The sequence below is a fragment of the Opisthorchis viverrini genome (genome assembly GCF_000715545.1).
Source record: "Opisthorchis viverrini unplaced genomic scaffold opera_v5_134, whole genome shotgun sequence".
Lineage (NCBI taxonomy): Eukaryota > Metazoa > Platyhelminthes > Trematoda > Opisthorchiida > Opisthorchiidae > Opisthorchis > Opisthorchis viverrini.
In genome coordinates, this window is record NW_008751778.1 from 204,787 (window position 1) to 224,035 (window position 19,249).

At 44.1% G+C, this 19,249-nt stretch overlaps 1 protein-coding gene across 1 annotated transcript in view; it reads left to right on the plus strand.

The window, feature by feature from the left end:
* Nucleotides 1–18,453, plus strand: part of T265_13942 (hypothetical protein) — a gene marked incomplete at both ends in the record, with an annotated part of 28,502 nt that extends 10,049 nt beyond the window's left edge. Inside the window, 3 exons of the mRNA XM_009171281.1 lie at nt 6,413–6,540; nt 12,294–12,479; nt 17,089–18,453. Coding sequence (XP_009169545.1) covers nt 6,413–6,540; nt 12,294–12,479; nt 17,089–17,301 — 527 coding nt within the window. The remainder of the gene's footprint in view (nt 1–6,412; nt 6,541–12,293; nt 12,480–17,088) is intronic.
* Between the last annotated feature and the right edge of the window lie 796 nt (nt 18,454–19,249).

A 19,249-nucleotide genomic window follows, 5' to 3' on the forward strand; every position in this document is an offset into this window, starting at 1 on the left:
CCGGTTTCGCCTTTTTCGGGGCTCATCAGGCAGGCGCAGTCCCCGGGTTTCCGTCAACCTTATGTTCTACTTGAAACCAAATTGTACGAGATTAGCGAATATACACTCATTTGCAAACTAATTTGGTTTTTCGAGAGAATCACCTGGAACTCAGCTGAATCTCTCGTTTGTGATGTTTTCAGGCTCTGTCTCTCTTCATATTCCACTGGGTTGGCGCTATAAATACCAAGACGCACTCATTGATTGTGGCTAAGCGAGTTGAGCGGTAGGTCTACACAACCGATCTACTGCGAAAAAACTGGTATAAAAACCGATGAACTTATCTTCCGAGGCAATCGGTTTAGATAGGGTCAACGGATGAATGCTCTTCGGCGCGCCGTTTATTGGACAAGACGAAATAAGCGGTTACAAGCTATTACCCACGTAAGTATAAATCTCATTTGCAGACAGTATTTGAAAAGCGAACATCCTCAGACATCTTCTTGAGCGTTTCTGGACATTGAATATTACACAATAAAGAACAAGAACTGCAAAGCGGTTGCACAATTTTCATACCAACCTCGCATCAGAAGCAATGGCGGAACTTTAACACCTGATCAGACGCTACTGACATGCCTTGTCAGTAGTCTGCACCGTCGCAGAGGGAATTCATTGATGATATCTGTGAGTACGGTTGTTGTTTGTCTAGACGCTCACACCTTCCCACTCACTAAGGAGTCGCCCTGATCATTCATGGCCCCGAATAACTGAGCTAACCGTGGACGGTCGCAGTTTGGTTGGACCTGCATACTACATGGGAAGAATAAATAAATCTGACTGTAGCGAAATTCACTCATTTGCAAACCAATCTGGCTTTATAGGGGACTCACCTGGTTTAGTGAGTAGTGTGTAGTCTACACATATCACGATATCTCGAATATCGTTATATGAGATGGCTTGGTGCAGCACTTTCAGTTGCCTGGAAACATCACAAACGAGAGATTCAGCTGAGTTCCCGGTGAGTCTCTCGCAAAACCAAATTTGTTTGCAAGTGAGTGTGAGTTTCGGTAAGTTGCACTGAATTCTGTTTGGTTGGCATGCATCCCCTGAGTAGTCCGGCGTGAAGTCACGGAAGTCGTTGAACAGATAACACAATCGAGGTATGTTGGTTTACAGAGGGGAGCACCGGTGACATTTCGTTCGACTTAACCCTGTTACACCACATGTTGCGTTCCCGCCATCCGGATGTAGTCACATAAGACGCGGTTGATTTATCATAAGCTTTTCTACTGCAGATTGTTTAACTGATCTTCCAAGGACGTTTGTTCATCATCATCATCATCATCATCATCATCATCATCATCATCGACAGCATGACATCAGTGTTCAACACCGATGCTTCACTGCCGACTTCACTGACAGACTACCAATCTATCGATTATTTTCCAAACCTTTCTGGAACTTTCTATTGGTTTAACGTCCTACGGCCGCACGTGACCACGTTGAATGTATTCCATCGAGGCTCTGTAAATGCTTCTAACTCAGGTGCGCAGACAACGCTCAGGATTTCTTAACCGGTTCGAACGTATTATGTTTTAAACTTATCACTATTAAAGAACGGTGAGGCCATTTCGAGTTCACTGACTCTTCCGGACTGAGTGAGCATTGGTTGAAATGAATCACCAGACATTGGTGACTATACTCATAGCTCATAAGCAAATAACCAAAGGAGTTATCTCACTCAACGTAGGTCAAATCGACTGATTTGATTGGTTCGCTTGACGACAGATAGGATGGCATATGAACTCGCGATTCGCAACCAAGTTCAAGGAAATCGCTGTTTTGGTTCATCTGCAAAAAATCATTATTTCGGCTACTTGGTCAACGAACAGTACCTTCTCACGTTCAATAAAGCTGACCTATTTCCGCCCACCTTGTGGTTAGCCGGAGACATCTGGCTTGCTCAAGAGAGCAAATATCCGTTTGTTGGTTTTCCATGGGAATACCGCAAGTTAAGATGATGGATTCACTCTGTACGTTGTTGTTGTTCACACCCTAAACGAAAGGGGCGGGCACTGATGTCCGAGAGAATGAAATGGAATGAAGGATATCAATGACTAGGGGGGGGGGCGAAAAAAGCAGTAAAAACAGCAGCTTACAAAAGTATAGTATGATATCAGAGAAATCAAGGCTCACCTAGCTCCCTAGAGCACGTGCTGCTAACCAGTTGGCTTCAAATTTCAGTGTAGCCTGTGATGGGTGGTTTTGAGAAAAGCCAATAACGTCATTTTGAAGTTTGATTGGTTGGCGGCCAGGTTTCTCGTAAGCAATCCACTCTTTCAAGGGATATTAAAAACATTTTTATCGGGTGGCATGAAATTCACTTCCATTTGGATCTACGGAACATCACTGCAGTGGTCGTCACCTGGTCTTGCAGGTAGCAAGGAGGTATCATCCTAACGATCGCTGTATTTTCATAATCTCGCAAAGCGATCTTTGGACAAGACGCGAAATATATGTACGGACACTATGACCCCCATTGTATTCAACTAGTTCAGTAGCCGATGTCTGTTCCCGAAAGGCGAGAACATGGATTTTGGTTAGCCACCGAACCGAAGCAGTTTACAGAATGTGTTATTTCTTCGTAAAGGAAACTACTCACAAGGTTGCTGAAAACTCTTCGACAGCCCACGACCGGTTTCGCCCTTTTTGGGGCTCATCCGGTAGGCGCAGTCCCCGAGTTTCCGTCAACTTTATGTTCTACTTGAACAGGTTGTATAAATGTGTCTCCTAAGTTAACGAACAAGCCCAGACTTTGTGTACTTTATAGCACTCCAAGATTGTCGAATATAATCCAACAAAAAGGGGCAATCAAGTGAAAGAAGACTGAATGCTCTGCTGGATTCCCTCATCTCTTCACCAAATTAGTTTTCACGAGAGACTCAACTAAAACCCGCTTGAAGCCTTTTCTTCAACTGAATGTACTGCACAAAGTCGACTCCTATTTCAGTTGGTACGGTATTCGAGAAATCGCAATAAATTGTACAGACGTAACACACTACTCACAAAGTCGCTGAAAACTCTTCGACAGCGCACGACCGGTTTTGTCCTCCTTGGGGCTCATCAGGTGGGCGCATTCCTCGAGCTTCTCTCAACTTCATACTCTAGTTCAACACAAAATGGACGCGATTCACCAAATGCCCTCATTTGCAACAAGAAGAGCTCAACCACCCGTGCGGTGCCGAGGGGTTTTCAGCTACTGTTTGAATAGTCTCAATGAAGAAGAGAACGGACAGTCTTTTTCACCACCCTTTTTGATACAAACAGTGAAAAATCGCTTGCATTACATCGTACGTCTTTGTTTTATGCTAACGAGATTTTAAATCCAACTAATTTGTCTTCGCCCTTCTACTTAACACATGACTTGTTTCGTGGAAGCATATTCTGTCTTGTCTACTCATAAAGGTTGCTGAAAATCCGTCGACAGCCCACGACCGGTTTCACCCTTTTTGAGGCTCATCAGGTAGGCGCAGTCCCCGGGTTTCCGTCAACCTTATGTCCTACTTTAAACCAAATTGCACGAAATTAACTCATTTGCAAACTAATTTGGTTTTTCGAGAGACTCACCTGAAATCCAGCTAAACCTCTCCTAGTGAGTCTCTCAAAAAAACAAATTAGTTTGCAAATGAGTACATATTCGCTTCTTCTGTCTTATTGACATTTCGCAATGTCTGACAATGATGAGGATTCATTACGATTATTGTCGTATTCGCCAGTCCAGTGACCACGAGAAGCTGATGTCAAATCTTCTTACACTACTAACCGTCTATGAGGATGATGAGTAAAGTATGAGAAGTCATCTGAGAATCCAGCCAACACGTGACTACATGATGTGGATTCCAGGAGTGAACGATGAAGGAGGCTGTGTAACGTTTTAGTGGGGAAAGATCACGCTGCTCATTGGTTGCTCATGTCCAAACAGTTTACTCATCAACTACTAGGCATCGGATGGTGTGTTCGAAACTTCCTGGCGTTTCATGAGATGCCTAACGCTGATGAGTTCCAATAAGGATGGAACATCTGTGCAGTGCTTCTCAGCTTTTCATTATAGGCTGACTTCATTTGCAGGACGAATTTTCAATCATGAGAACGAAGAAGGTAGCGAACGAAACTTGCTTTCTGTGGTTGATCCTCTTGGCTAATACATCACAAATTTATATGGTAGCAGAAATCACGTGGAAAAGTTTAAGATCTGGGTTACATACACTTTAGAGAAATAGGAATCAAAGTAAGGGGGTTGGATGAGGGATAGATCAATGGGTCACGGAACCAGGTAAGTGACGCCAATATCAGACAGACATGTGGGATCAGGTGTTTCGTAGGCCAGTTCAAGTTCAGAGGTCCCACAAGTTTCTTTTGGATGCAAAGTTGCGGACCCAGCAGTCGGATTCCAATCGCCTCTGCAGTCGATAGTAGTCTGGATCTTACCAGTCGTGATCCGTTCAGAGGTACCCGGTATATGATGGTGAAGGCTTGCTCCTTGTCTATGACATGACTGGTTTCGGCCAAATGTGATGCAATTGCGCTTGAGCCTGGTTGCTTCCCACTACCACTCAGAGATACGGGATTGTGTTCTCGTAGTCTGTCCGACCAATGCGTTGTCGTACGACCAACGTATGATGCTCGGCACGAGCATACAACTCAAAACACACAAAATTTGGTGGTAGAACGTGGCAATTTGTCCGTCAATCAGAATTTGATAGTGGAGATGGAGTTGATGCTCAAACATAGATTAGCGGCCAAGTATGTCGTATCAGCGGAGTTTCTAAGCCTTCTGGTGATTAGTTCTGAGTCACCTTTGAATGGAAGCCTCATGTATACGGGCTTCTTTCTAACAGAACATTGTGTAGCTTAGGGCTTAACGGCTTCCACAGTCTTGAGTACGAACCTTTCAGGATATCCGTCCTGCAGTAATGTGCGTCCCAAGAACCTTAGCTCCTCTTCTATGCAGTCGGGCGAGCATATCTTCATTGCTCTCTCTGTCAGGCATCTAAATAGGTTGCGCTTTTGTTGCAACGGAACGGAGCTACCAAAGTGAATATACTGACCTTTCCACGTTTGCTTTCTGTAGACCTTGCGTTCTACGGTCCCGTCAATCTTGTTTTTAACATTGACATCCATTGACATCCGTTCTGTTCTGATTCGATAGTAACTTTGATATTAGTATGGATGGAATTAAAGCTGCTTAGTACATCTGTTCTGCTGATGTTTTTTTTAAATTTTCAATCGAAAGTACCCAAATCAATCAAACGAACCCCCTTTGTTTGTAGTGTTTCTCACTGTGATTTGTTGAACAAAGGCAGTCCAGTGTTACATCAGCGGTTATATCCATGAAACTGCAACACTTAGTCCGGTAACTCTTTTAACGTTAACTCAAAATCCCATCTTCGTTCTGGAGTTCTCCAGGTTAACACAGTTACCGAATTTTTATTCGAAGATGTGTGCATCCAGGCACTTGGCCGCAACATACTACTATGTTTTTTTCATTAGAATCAGCCGTGATACAAACGGCTCGCTTGGTATGCTTCTTTTTCCAGTTGGGCCATTGACCCATTACTATCCCAGGATGCGATGAATGCCAAATGGCGAGATCTTCTTAGGCTACTCAAGAATTTTCGTCATGTTTTAGAAATAAATCTGCGCCAGCTGTTGGCCTACTCATTCGGTAAGAACCGAAAAATATCCGATCCACCGAGTGAGCCTCAAGTAGGACAAAGTTGTCTGCACTGGTCAGGGTGTTTGGTTCGTTTGATTTTGGGGAAGAAAACCACCTGCTCTCGGAAATCGTCTCCATTCACCGCGGGTTGAAATCCGTCCTCTCTCTGCTTTCAGTGAAATCTACCTCTGAGATTCGTTTGATTGATCACCCTGTACTTTAGATGTGGTGTTTATCTTGTCATAAATGTAGGGAGAGGAACCAAGCTACAGAGAATATAGTCAAGACAAAAATGCCGAACGTGGAACACCAACTGTGACAAGATGGCTATCATCGTTCGTCTTCACTCAAAGGCAAAAAATGATTACAAGTCTATCGGACTTCGGAACAGAATTCGTTCTTTCAATCTTGGTGACCCTATTTGTCCAAATATGTTCTGCCAGCAAGACAGTTGTATCTAATATTATGATTAGGGCTTCTACAACGAGGCGTTTAAATGTCCTTCGGAGCGCAGTGCTTACGAAGAACAGGAGAAAGATAATTGAAAAGGGCCTGATAGAATGGAAACCTAACACATGACAATGCTAGGGTGTGTGATGGTCTTTCTAACAAATTTGAATGGTTTTCTGTCCGCGTCAATTCTGCCTTCCTTGGGTGAATTCTCCGACAATCATACTACTGATCTGACTGAGACCATCTCGTTTCATCCTGTTACAGGTGACCTGGAGTATGACATTGCACTCTTCCAGCTGAAAGAAGAACCTGTGTTGCGAAAAATCGCGGGTTTGGGATTGGTTGAACTTCCCGATCCAATGTGGGGTGACAGATGGCCGGCTGCCGGGCAAGTACGTTTGCTTCTGTTTATCTATCTATCTATCTATCTATCTATCCATCTATCTATCGCAACACGTTGTTAGGTTCGCTTTTCCGCAATCGCTTAACATTGGTTTAGCCAGTGATTTGCAGCCCACCGAGCACGTACGGTGCGATAAATGTAGGGAATTACTCCCATAACTGAAAGCCAGGAAGTGAGTGAAGTTCTGTGAAACATCGATTCGAAATACTGGCATTCGGAACATTTTTTCTGAATCGAAAAGCCAATAATCGTTCAACTAAAACACCCTTTCGGTGCCCAGCTACCAAGCCACCCAAAGGAAGCACGAAGACTGGGAAACTACCAAGTTGCCCAAGTCTAGACAGGGAAAGTTGAGAGGCAGAGGTCGGGTTCGTAGCACAGACCTTCTGGTCGGTAAATTCACACTTTAACCACTGAGCCATCTCGCCAACATTTTTTCAAGTTACTATTGGTCCACTAAGTTTGGTTACTGGACTGTAAACGTCTTGTCATCAGTTTTGGCTGACACAGCCTGAGAACGAAATACTGATGAGCTGGGCGAACATATGGAAAGTCGGTGTTAGATTTCAAGTTCAGTCTGTAAGTCAATCAAGCTGTGCTCTGCATTAAAAAAGTGTGAGTGAGCTTATCCATTGATCAATACACTCATCTGTAGACCAATTTGGTTCTGACGGGAGACTCACCTGTAGTCCAGCTAAATCCACCGTTTATAGTGCACAGCACCATGCCACCTCACGTTTCGCTTAATACCATATTCGAGGTGAGTCTCCCATGAAAATCAAACTGCAGTTGACTTTTGTGAAATTCGAGTTGGACTGGAGCATAAGGTTGATGGAAATTCGGCGAATGCACCTCCAAGAAGGGTGAAATCAGTTGCAGGCTGTTTTCAGCAACGTTATGAGTAGTATGTTACGTGTGATTGTTCGCCGTTTGGAACGCTTCAGAAAAATCGGCTTCGCGTAACTGTCTCTTTAATGGCGTTGTCCTTCCAAGGGTTCATCATACGTATATATCTTCCAAGAGACTAAACCAGGTGGCCTGAAGTCCTGGAACGGCAATTTTCAAGATGAAACGAACCTGATTGGGACAACAAAACTTCGCGAACTCATTTGAGCAGCGGAGCTTGTCAAGTTACCTAGATATCCGAGCTGAAGTGGTGCCATTTTCCGAAAGATCAGTGGAAATTGGTTTCACTCTCGGATGGAAAATACTTTCTGTTCACTGCTGTGCCACAGAATGATCTCAAACGTATCAGTTCACCTGGGCGCAATGAAGTAACAATCAACTAGTCATCTGGATTAAAACGACTGGTGGAACCGTGTACTGACATGATTCGCTAAGGACTGTAAGTGAAATACGCCGTCAGCTTGGCTCGACCACGCCACAAAAGGCCATCACTGGACTAGAAAACTATACAAAGCGACTTACAAATTTGTGTAGAACCTATTGTGAACTGAGCTTACTTCTATTTGAATACCGATTATAGATGATTTCTGTGTGGTTCTTCTTGAACTGTAGACTTTTTGTCCAGCTCTAACTGTATTTTGAATGAACCCTTGTAACCAGCTAATTTACTTTTTTTAATCCTGTTATACGGTGAATGAATGTATTGGGTCGATGATCTGGATAAAACTTGATGCCATTTATCGATTAAATTTTCAAAGTGAAAAACGCGCAACTGTAAGTGGGGGTAAAAAGTTCAGAAGAGTAGGATATCTGTTCAATCCCTGTTTGGAATCATCAGCAGTGCGAATCTGATCAAATTATATCGACTGTCTAACTCGCAAACTCCCGGCCAGTAGTCTGTTGTACTCAGGCGTATGACCACGAGCGGATGATTAGCGGTATGATTAATTGTCAGCGTCACTCGTCCTTCAGTCCACGGAACTACATCACGTGCTCACGTACCAGCCGGCTCTGGAAATTATCAAATGGTTGTACTTTATGATGCATTAAATAGTGAGTACAACATCTAATCAAGGACGTTTAGATGTACAGCAAAGTCTCGAGAATCACGTTCTTCTTCCAAATCAAACTCCCCTGACTAGCATCACCGTATTCCGACTGCGACGATCATAGTACAGCTTCCCAACTTTCTTTCAACAACAGGTAGGTTGAATTCATTTAACGTCAAAGGCCTCCATGTTCCCTTTTGAGACCTTGACTACTGTTCACTGCAACACTTTACCCATGAATAATCATTCGTGACAACACCCTCTGGAACAATTGAATTAAATAGATCTTTTTGGGAGTTATTTTCCTTATAACTATCAAACTCAGTGGTAGAACAACTTCGAGACGTTTGACTCTTCCAAGAGGATCCCCTATACAGGGTTTCCACCGTATTCACAAACTAAATGACTGACACAGTGGCAAGTGGATAGATTAAGGATCCGCTAGTAATTTACTGACCAGTAAAATAATTTCAGTTCAACGGACTGAAATCACTGGCGTGGCAGCTCAGAATACATCAGTTGTCTGGGAATTGTAAGTTAAAATACAGTTATCCGGTGCCCTTTCAAACTCGCCACAGTCCTGATAAACCTAACGTGACAGGTTTAACAATCTTGTTCAACGCAAAAAAAACAGTGAAAACGAAATTAGTTCGTTAATGAGTGTATATTCCCTAATTTCGGGCAATTTGGTTTCAAGTGGAACATAAGGTTGACGGAAACCCGGGGACTGCGCCTACCTGATGAGCCCCAAGTAGGGCGAAACCGGTCGTGGGCTGTCAACGGATTTTCAGCAACCTTATGAGTAGTACTGGTGGATGATCGGATTGCAGTTGATCTGTTCGCCGAGCTTGGCAATCGGCTTGCAAACGTTTCGTCCCCAGTCGAGGAGACATCGTCAGTGCGCGCGTTTTATCGTGTTTTTTACACTCAGGCTCCATTGTTGTTCATTTTACAAGTATAAACATCAACGTCAACTATCTCGTCACATTGTTTACATTTCTAATAGGCAGGAGTGTTGGATCGATAAGAACAAATCGAATCGATCAATACTTGGCTTACACGGGCTGTACTACCAGACAGGCTCTAAAGTACAGTCAAACGGCATTCGGCCAGGGCATGGGCATTGATTCTGGCAGCTGTACGCGACTGTCGCTGGTGGAAGCGTTTTCAGTCGGTTAAATGATACATGAGTCTGAGAACACAAACACTATCGGTACCACTGAGTATTGGGGCTAGATCGTTCGTTTTCACGTGACCACAGAAGTAAACAATCCGAGAGCCGAAAATATCAGACTTGAGAGTCAATTCTATTTCTGTCCGAGTGGGCGTTTTGGCTGCCGTGACCGCAAACTTGATTCCTATTTACAACTTATCGCAGAAAATACTTGCTTGCGTCATAGGAAATCGATTTTTCTAAGAATAATGTCCACTCCAATCGATATTTCTAATGAGTGAACTGATAGGAGTACTTGTGTGTAATTCTGGCGTGGGTGGGCCAGTAGAGTTTTTGTTTTGTCATGAGGCGTTCTTGTGGTCAGTTTCTATCCAGATTGTCTGAGTGAATGTCTGGAGGTGTAGGTACCTCGGAGTGATTGTGATAAGCTAGTACCAAGTCTCTTCCCCATCCAACTTTATTCTTTTCTCTACAATAAGGCTTTCAAATAAATCATGGTTGTACGGCAGTGGTCATCGGTGTTGGACATGGATGTCATGCTGTCGATGATGATGATGATGAAGAAACTTTTCGTAAGAATATGATTTGTTGCTTCTTCTTGGGACGTTTCAGAAGAGAACGTACTAAAATCGCATCTAATCTAGTAAAGTAAGGAGTAAAATCCTTCCAAAGTGTAAGTTCCACAAAGAACAAATAAAAGTCCTTCATTATGACCATTTTTAGCCGGTTCCTCTGACTTCTTGTCATGGGAATTCCAGGTTGAGTACCAACCGTTCTGGTAGTAATAGCGTCACCGAAAATATTCTGCTCAAGTAAGGTAAAGACTCACTTTAAATATATATTAACTGTTTGGGGAAAATTGTAAGTGAGAGGTAATCACACTGTTGTTCAGTCGCTCAAGAACGAAAGTTTGAGTCTTAACCACCGGCCAAAAGGTCACGGGTTCGAAACACTGAGTGTCGTGAGGCGGGCACTGCTGATGATTCCCAAGAAGGGTGAAAGTGCTATGCAATGCTTCTTGACTTTCCAGCGTAGATTGGCCCCGGTGACAGGATGCGAAATCTCATATGGGTAGAAGGACTGAAAGAATTCAATGCAGCTCGCGCTCTCCCACAGAAAGGTCCTCGGCCGGCGAAATTGCGGTTCCTGCAGGAACGTTTCATTCCACAGTCACATGGTGAATCCATCCTGGAAGATGATCAATAACTATTTCATAATGGGAGAGAATTACATTGCTGGACATTGTTTATTAAAAAAGCTTATAGTACAAATGTTTTGCTCTAATGAACTAGCTTATTCCCGCGCATAGTCGAATGCTGACAGAATGGGACTGGAGTCCTGTCGTACAGTTCAGGCACTCGCTAGTCAGGTCGACTGTCATGAACTTATCAAGTTTCATTTTTGTGAATTAATAAGCGTCTGGCAGTTTATGGACAGTGAACAGCCATCCGGTGTGGTTGAGACTCATCTGCTGACTTATTTTTTTTAAATTAAAAGCCCGTGTAGTCTTTGGAAACCTGGCAGTATCCCAGCCTTCATGCCTCCTTCCGTTGGCTTGGCAGCGAGGCACCGAAATGGTGTTAGAGCTGAGCGATTTCGATTCTATTGAACCTATGCAAAAAGACATCTGATTTCATTGTAAAGAAGAACTTCGACATTGTTCTAAGGTTCAAGTCAACGAATTGGAGACGATATTATATACGGGGATTGACTCCTTTGAGTTCGAGCATCACACTACATGCACCAATCTGAACCAACAAACCTAAGCTCAATTAAACTGACATAGTTGTGTTTTTAGCCGCAAATGAAAGTATTTTGCAACAAAAATCAATACAAAGAATGTAAAGAATATCTCAGGTCCCTATTAAACAGTTTATATGGTTTCTTTGAGTTAGGTTTTCGGTCTGCTGGCAGTGGGAGGGCAGACTAAGTGCGACAATCAGGTGATGGTCAGCACACAGATGTCACGTGACCAATTGTTCCTGGTAGACGTGCAAAATTAACCTGAAAAGCGGTTTTGTGATCAACGTTTTGTGACTCAGAGTTGATGAGACTGACAGAAGATGGGGTGTAGAAATGGATTCTTTAAAACTTGGTGAAGAGGACAAGTAAATGCTCACTATTCTGTTTAACTTTTGTGAAGTATATACCCCCCTCACGTCTTCCCTTTTTAACTTGTTTTTTTTGCCAGAAAATTCACTGCCATTTCAATCATTCATGTGAGGCTGGGTCGAAAAGAAGATAAAGGGAGGGGCTGAACAAGGCCGTGGTTACAAGTTCACCATGGACCACCAGCTTGAGTACTTTTAACCACCAACAAAAGTGTTAACCTTGCCCCGAATCGGAAAATTCACTAGCCTTATTAATTTTCCCTATAACTTAGACCGACATTCTTCCTTTCCAGTCTGCTTGTGGGTCCCCAGGCATAAAGTTTAGAAAAGTTTATAAAAGTAAGCCCCATCACTAAATAGTGAATTCTACTCATTTCACATTTTGAATAAAATTGACACCTTATTACAGACCACCCATCAGGTATGAAGACGGTGAAACACCGAGAGAGAGAGACAGTTCCTGGATAACAACACCTCTCCACTTTGTCCTTTTTTCTTCCAGACTTGCATTGCAGTGGGCTGGGGATGCAGTTTTGCCGAAGGTCCTCCTTCCATGAAGGGTCAATTCATCGAACTGCCTGTTCTGTCCCCCAGTGTCTGTCGTCGTATGTACTCGGCCTACATCAATTTGACCACAACACATGAATTCTGTGCCGGGTACCACAATGGGAACAAGGGGATTTGTCCCGTGAGTGTTTGCTTCTCGGTTCCCTTTTCGTTTCTAAGCCGTCCGGAACAACGGTTACAGGAAACAGACTGAATAGTATGCCAACCTGGGAACGTCGATAATCATCGGAGGTCGCTCTCCATTACCGTTGTTTTGCATTTATTCTGAATGTTTTCCTATTTACAATGTATAGTTCGGCTGACCTCCATACTAAATTATGTAATAGGCGATGGATAGCATACAATCCTGTTGTCGCTCCGGTCTATGGCAATATCACGATCAAACCGAACCCCGATCAGTGGATGATTGATTTCGATAAAACGCAAACTCTCTTCCCGGATTGCGTAGTTACCCGTTATAAGAGCGTCATCTCTTTTCACACTCTTAGGCCTCCATGAAACACTTCACTGCGTTCTTTGCTGTTCGTCTTGGCTGTGCCCGTACCTGAAGCTTGTATCAGTCTGCTTAATAGAACAGACCACTGTGGAACACGGCAGATTTTTCTATAGCGGAAACTACTCACAAGGTTGCTGAAAACTCTTTGGCAACCTTTTGAGTAGTTTTCTCTATGAAAATATACTGCGATATCTCAAATATCGTGCCAACTGAAACATGAGGCGGCCTGAGTGCAGCACACCCGGGGACTGCGCCCCTACTTGATGAGTCCGAAGTGGAAGAGCGAAACCGGTCGTGGGGTATCGAAGGGGTTGTGAATAGTTTCCTTTATGAAAACGTCACTGAGTTCTTTGCAATCGAACTGTTCGTCTTGACTGCGCCCACATCAGAAGCTTGTATTAGTCTGCCTAATAGAAAGGACCGCTGTGGAGCGCGGCAGATTTTTGTTTATCTTCAAACTTTACTCGACAGATGTGGTTTTGTTGAAGAAGGTCATAGAAGCCTGTCAAACTCTGTTTCTAAGCGAGATTTCGTCCTGTCATTGAAGTCAGTCTGTGCCGAGGAGCACTGTGCGGCAGTTTTATCTCCGTTGGGGCTCATCGACAATGCGCATCCAAGAAAACCTCAGAGAGTTTCGAAATCGCAACATCGAGGCTAACAGACCAGCGGTGTGATTAACTTGCACTTAGAATGAATGTCGCTATATCCTAAACGTAAGTTCGTCAAACTTCTCATCAGCCACCTGTCGGGGAACAATTTGACTTTTCGCTACCAACCGGGAGGTGGTGAGATTTGGTCACCCGAACGACAACTTGATTTGGTTTCTGTGATTGAAGGATGAATGTTGCTGTATCCTGCCTAAGTAAGGGCTAATCATACTGCTGTTCAGCTGCTCGTGACCGAAGAGTTGAGTGTGGAAAAATCATTCAACTGTAGCATCCTTTCGGTGCCTAACTGTCAGACTACCAGAGGGAAGCACGAGGGCTGGGGTACGGCCAGGTTATCCAAGCCAAGATAGGGGAAGTCGGGAGGCAGAGGACGGGTTCGTAGCACAAACCTTCCGGTCAGTAAATTCGTGCTCTAACCATCTCGCCGCTGCCTCGAAATTTTCAGGTCCCAAACTATCTGAGTTTCGTGAGGCGCACGCTGCTGATGATTCCCAGTGAGCTGGACAATGCTTCTCAGCTTTTCCGTGTACATTGACTTTACTTGGAGGCCGAAATCTCCACTGGAATTTCCGAATATCCGGATGCTTTGCCTTCCACTGAATCTGACCAACAGACTTGAGGCGAACACAAAGCCATGTGTATTTCCACGTTGATTTGCTTCTATACATAACAAACGACAGTGAACAAATTGGTAATGCGGTGGAATATTGGTAGCTGGGGTGAGTTTATTGGTTGTTGATCACATGGCTGTTGATCTGTTCGCCAATTGCCAAGCTCGGCGAACAGATCAACAGCCATCTGATGAACAACCAGTGTACAAATTGATTTGCAAATGAGTGTATTTCTTGAAAACAGTCTAGTTTGGGTTCAAGTAGAACATAAGGTTTACGGTAACTCGGGGAATACGCCTACCTGATGAGCCCGAAGAAGAGCAAAACCCGTCGTGGGCTGTCGAAGAGTATTCAGCAACCTTGTGAGTCGTTTCCTTTATGACAAAGAACAGTGTCATCATTCCACTGACTTCAAGGTAATATTGGTTTCATTGTTACTCACGTGTGGATGTTCCATTTGAACGAAAAAAAGGGTGTTCAACAAATCGACCGTCAGTGATATTGCAACATGCAGCTGGTTCATCTGGAGTCAACGAGATGGGCGTCAAAAACAAAAGTGAAGATACCGTTGAAAACATTCGAAAAGCCTGAGTAATACTCAGGATTTCAACTTGAGGATTCACATTTTCATAAAACGTCACGTGCTTTAGCAGAATTGTCTGTAGTATCGATAAGCGATTACGGCTCTTCAAAATGGAGTCGACTAACGCGAGTGGCCTCGGAGTTTCCAGATAGTCTTTGTGGACTAGGTCCTCATATTTGGGGCGAGATGGTCCAAGTGGTTAGAGCGCAAATTGACTGACCGGAAGGTCCGTGATTCCTGACTTCCACCTCTCGACTTTCCCTGTCTAGGCTTGGGCAACCCGGCAATATCCAAGCCCTCGTGCTTCTTTCTGGTGGCATGGCAGTTAGGCACCGAAACGGTGCTACATCTGAATGATCTGTGGTCCCTTTGAGGTTTACAATAAGTCATCCAAAAGCTATCCGTTTTTCTTTTGGCGGAGTATACTACTCGATAGCGTCTTTCTTTTCCATTTTATTACTGCTGTAATGGGATATTCGATTCAAGGGATCGAAATCACAGCATGAGAAATACTAGTGAAGCTGGATGATCTATGGAGGACACTGTTTGATTTGGAACTTCATCCCATCCCCTTATGTCCCATAGAAGTCTCAAGGCGATGAAACTGAGTTCGTTAACCGGTTTCTGCATCATGAGTTCACCGTGGTGGGTAAGTTTAACACAGGCATTATCATGGAATGGGCTACAATCACCATCTTTTGTCTCGGAAACGGAATTCACTGGAGCCAAAGGGTCGTAGCTGCAAAACGTCTGTGAGGACAGTTCCGATGCACTGACGAGACTCGGTTTTTTCCAGAAGACGTCAATCGTTTGCGAACATTGGTTCACCGATATCTTCGCAAAATGGTGGGCATTACATGGTTGTAGCAAATCCGCTGTCAAATGGTCTCTTAAGCATGCGCAACCAATGTATATCGTCACGCTGGGCACCGACGGATCTCCGCGCCTTATTTGCTGGGGCTCCCGTGATGTCTCTCACATGTGGCTGGAAGATGATTGACGGGCAGTCTTAGTGGCCAGCATGCTGCCACTTTGTATTGACAGTAAGGCCTCAGCTAAGTTCTCTGTCTGAAACTTCCAACCTCAGGTTTTCGGCAAAAGAGCAGGATTGTATTAACGCCTAACCCGGGTCGAAAACACATGTACATCGCGTCGCATTTAAACTGTATGGGGCGAAAAGATTCTGCAAATTCCGATGCTTTCCGGACGCGGCAGCCGCTTTTCGGTGGATACTGAATCTTGATTGGCTGTTTGGTCCAAAATTTGGGCCAATGAGAGCTGGCCTTGATGCTGGACCCATTCTGGCCAGCCGCGTGTGGATTGGGCTTCTTGGCCCTAGTAAATCGGCTTTGGTGATAGATCTCACCTAAAACATTTCTTAGCTCGACTACCTAGTTGAAGCTGTTTTGTCGTTGCGTGCCAGTTGTGTATTGTGTGAGGTCCCCGAACAGCACTGATTCAAAGCCACCGGTGACATCCCACACTGGTACAGGGCTCAGATGTGTTTCGTTGAATGCTATTGAAAGCTAAAGAGAGCGTTGAAATTAATTCCAAAATCTCCCCTCTTTCTTTTACTTTACTGTGGCCTCTTTTACCACTGTTGCGTGGCGGTTGGGAACCAGTTTCTACTGACGGTCAATCGATGTTAACGTAGGTGACGATGATGAATGGAAACTGTTTTTTAAGAATGCTCATATTGCTCTGAAAATATGCGAGTTCATCTCGATTTATATTTTCATGCCTAACAAGGTAATTTAGCTTACTAGTGTCATCCGAAAACCTGTCTAATATCCCTGTTAGGAACCACTGCTTCGAACTATGAGTGCGCCAACCAAATTTAGACAAGTCAGCTTCAGGATTTTAGACTGACGATTTTCAGTTAGCTGCTTTCAATAGGCACCAGTTTTGGCCTGACATCATGTTGTCAACTGAACCACAGGGACAGTTACGAATGGTTTGATAATAGCATAGAAACTGTATATTAGGAGAACCAGCTCCGAACGGGACTACGTAACAGCCAATGGAATAACCGTTTTCGTTGAGACGGATTTCATTGGTTGTTCTTCGCTCGTCCTTGACAGATGAGTTGTGTTCTTAGTATCACTTTTGACCGCTTGTACGTGACAGTGTTTATTAGATCAGCCGGTTCGCACGTTCATTGACTTCTTCTGGTTTGGCCAAGCGCACTAGTCTATCAGTCGGCTATCCAGACCGAGGTTCATGGTAATAAGATGGCATCAGGGAGACTGTGGTCCACAACACTGTATATTTAGCAAACTTTTCCTTTTTACCATCACGTACGTGCACCCAATTCATACTCCCAAAAGCTCACCTTCTCTTGTTTCCTTTCCTCTCTTTGGTTCGACCCTCAGGGTGACAGCGGTGGACCTTTGGTCTGCCAGGCCATCGATGGGGAGATGAAGTTGGCCGGAGTTGTGTCTGCCACTCATTCGAAACAACCAGCTGATTTTCCGGCAATTTTCACACGAGTTTCCTACTTCACCGATTGGATCAATTCAGTCATTGAAAACAATCCGCACGAACAACAAAGTAACCTGTTCTCGTTCCTGCATCTGCACAACTAAATCAGAGTTGTTGAACACCCGGAATCTCCCGTGTCCGCGGACTGTTGAACAATGTTCCCAAACGTGACCAACCATGAGTTTTATGTCATTCCAACCGTTTTCCTCAGGCGTCTTCAATGTAACAGACGCATGATAACTCATCGATTAAGCACAAATTAGCTAGCTAGCATTATATCAAGCAGGGTGGGGAACATTTTGAATGTCCACGAAAAAACTTGGGAGTGAATGATGCGAATGAAATAACAAGAGAATAGCCGAAAGCATTATCACAATTCTCCCATTCAGTATGAAAAATTTTTGCCTCACCTATGATTGATTGATGTGTGTCATTGATTATTTTCAGTGTATCAAATTCTTAAACACCAAGTGTTTGGATCATTTCCGACAGCATCTCACGAATTCAAGTTAATGTGTGTGACCGGACCGATTGTACGTTCTAGTTTGCCTCATAATTGTACTCGTCCGACGCTTTGTATGATCGCTTCATCTGTTACTGTCAAATTTTGTGTATCATGGCTGAGGAACCCGCATAAACCGTTTGACGAAACACAAGTTGTTAATGGAATACAGGAGTCAATGTGCATGGAAAATAGCCGTTACACCGAACCGTCCAAGACCTCACGAGTTGTTGAACAGAACATACCGTTTGTCAGAGTTTGCAAACACAACTATTTGTGGAAATCTAAAAGGAGCAATCTGGGTTTTAGACCCTTTGTTTAATTTTCATGTTGAGGACAGGACACGGAATATCTTCAGCAAACTAGTATCCTGCATTCCACACATTCTTACAAACGTGTTTTTAAGGTGCGTCATATCACATGATGATTAACGCCCGTTGAATCAGTAAATTCTCGGTTTCGCTGTCCTCAGCGCAGAGATGCTCCCCGCGGTCACAGCAACAAGTGTTGCGAGTTGCATATGCCAGTCGACTTTCAAATTGCCTCGGATGGGCGGAACCCTATATAATTGGCGTTATCCCGTGTGTCATCGCAAGTCATGCAGACGGATGAAACGGTCAGCCACGTGGTCGTCTTGTTTCCACTTGTCAAGAACCACCCTTTCGTAGAACCTATCTGACGGAAACAAAGTACTTTCAACCCGGAGACTTCACTTCCGTTGTAAAAAACAATGGGAACCGCCAGAACCGTGTGCGTCTTCGAGGTATTTCACCCAACGGTCCGATTCGCTAGGATATTTTCGAGAGCGAGCGTCTCAGATACAGCTGAGGATTACTCAGTTTCTACTGGAAACTATTCACCCCTTCCGCATGCATTTGGAAGGTGATCTAAGAGGATGTGGAAAATAATCAGATTGGCGAATACATAGTTCCAACCACTACTACCCGGATCTCTCCAGTATATGGGTACATACTACTGAATATATTGGAAATAATTGAATAAATGAATGGCCCAGGTGCACCATCCTTTCGGTGACGAGAGTCAAGATACTGCCAAGTTTCCCAGACTTGGAAAGAAAAGACTGAGATGGAGAGCTCGAACCATGGACTTTCGGATCGAGCCTTAATCACCAAGGCATCTCGAGTTATGAAATACCTGAATGGGGTAGGAGAACGGTCAACAGCAGAAAATAGTACACAATGACGCTGCCGATTGGGTAAAGACTAAAGCATTACAGTAAATCATCGGGTAGAGTGACTTAGGACCTCGGAAAAGGGATCTTAATTGTATCTGGGATCGTGTTTATGTAGGTTCGCATGGGCTGGGTGACAAAAATGCAGGCTTACAAGCGAACCATAATTTCGACCTGAGTCTTCCAAGCGACTTAAAAAGCAATCGAGCTAGCCCAGATCGACGCGGTCGTGCTCTTTAAGGTGGCTAAAGCAATTACTATCAGACTGCGTGGCCCCATCTCCTGCGGACAAAATTGTATACCTGATCATCCGTCGCTCGACTCAGATCGACGCGGTCGTGCTCTTTAAGGTGACTAA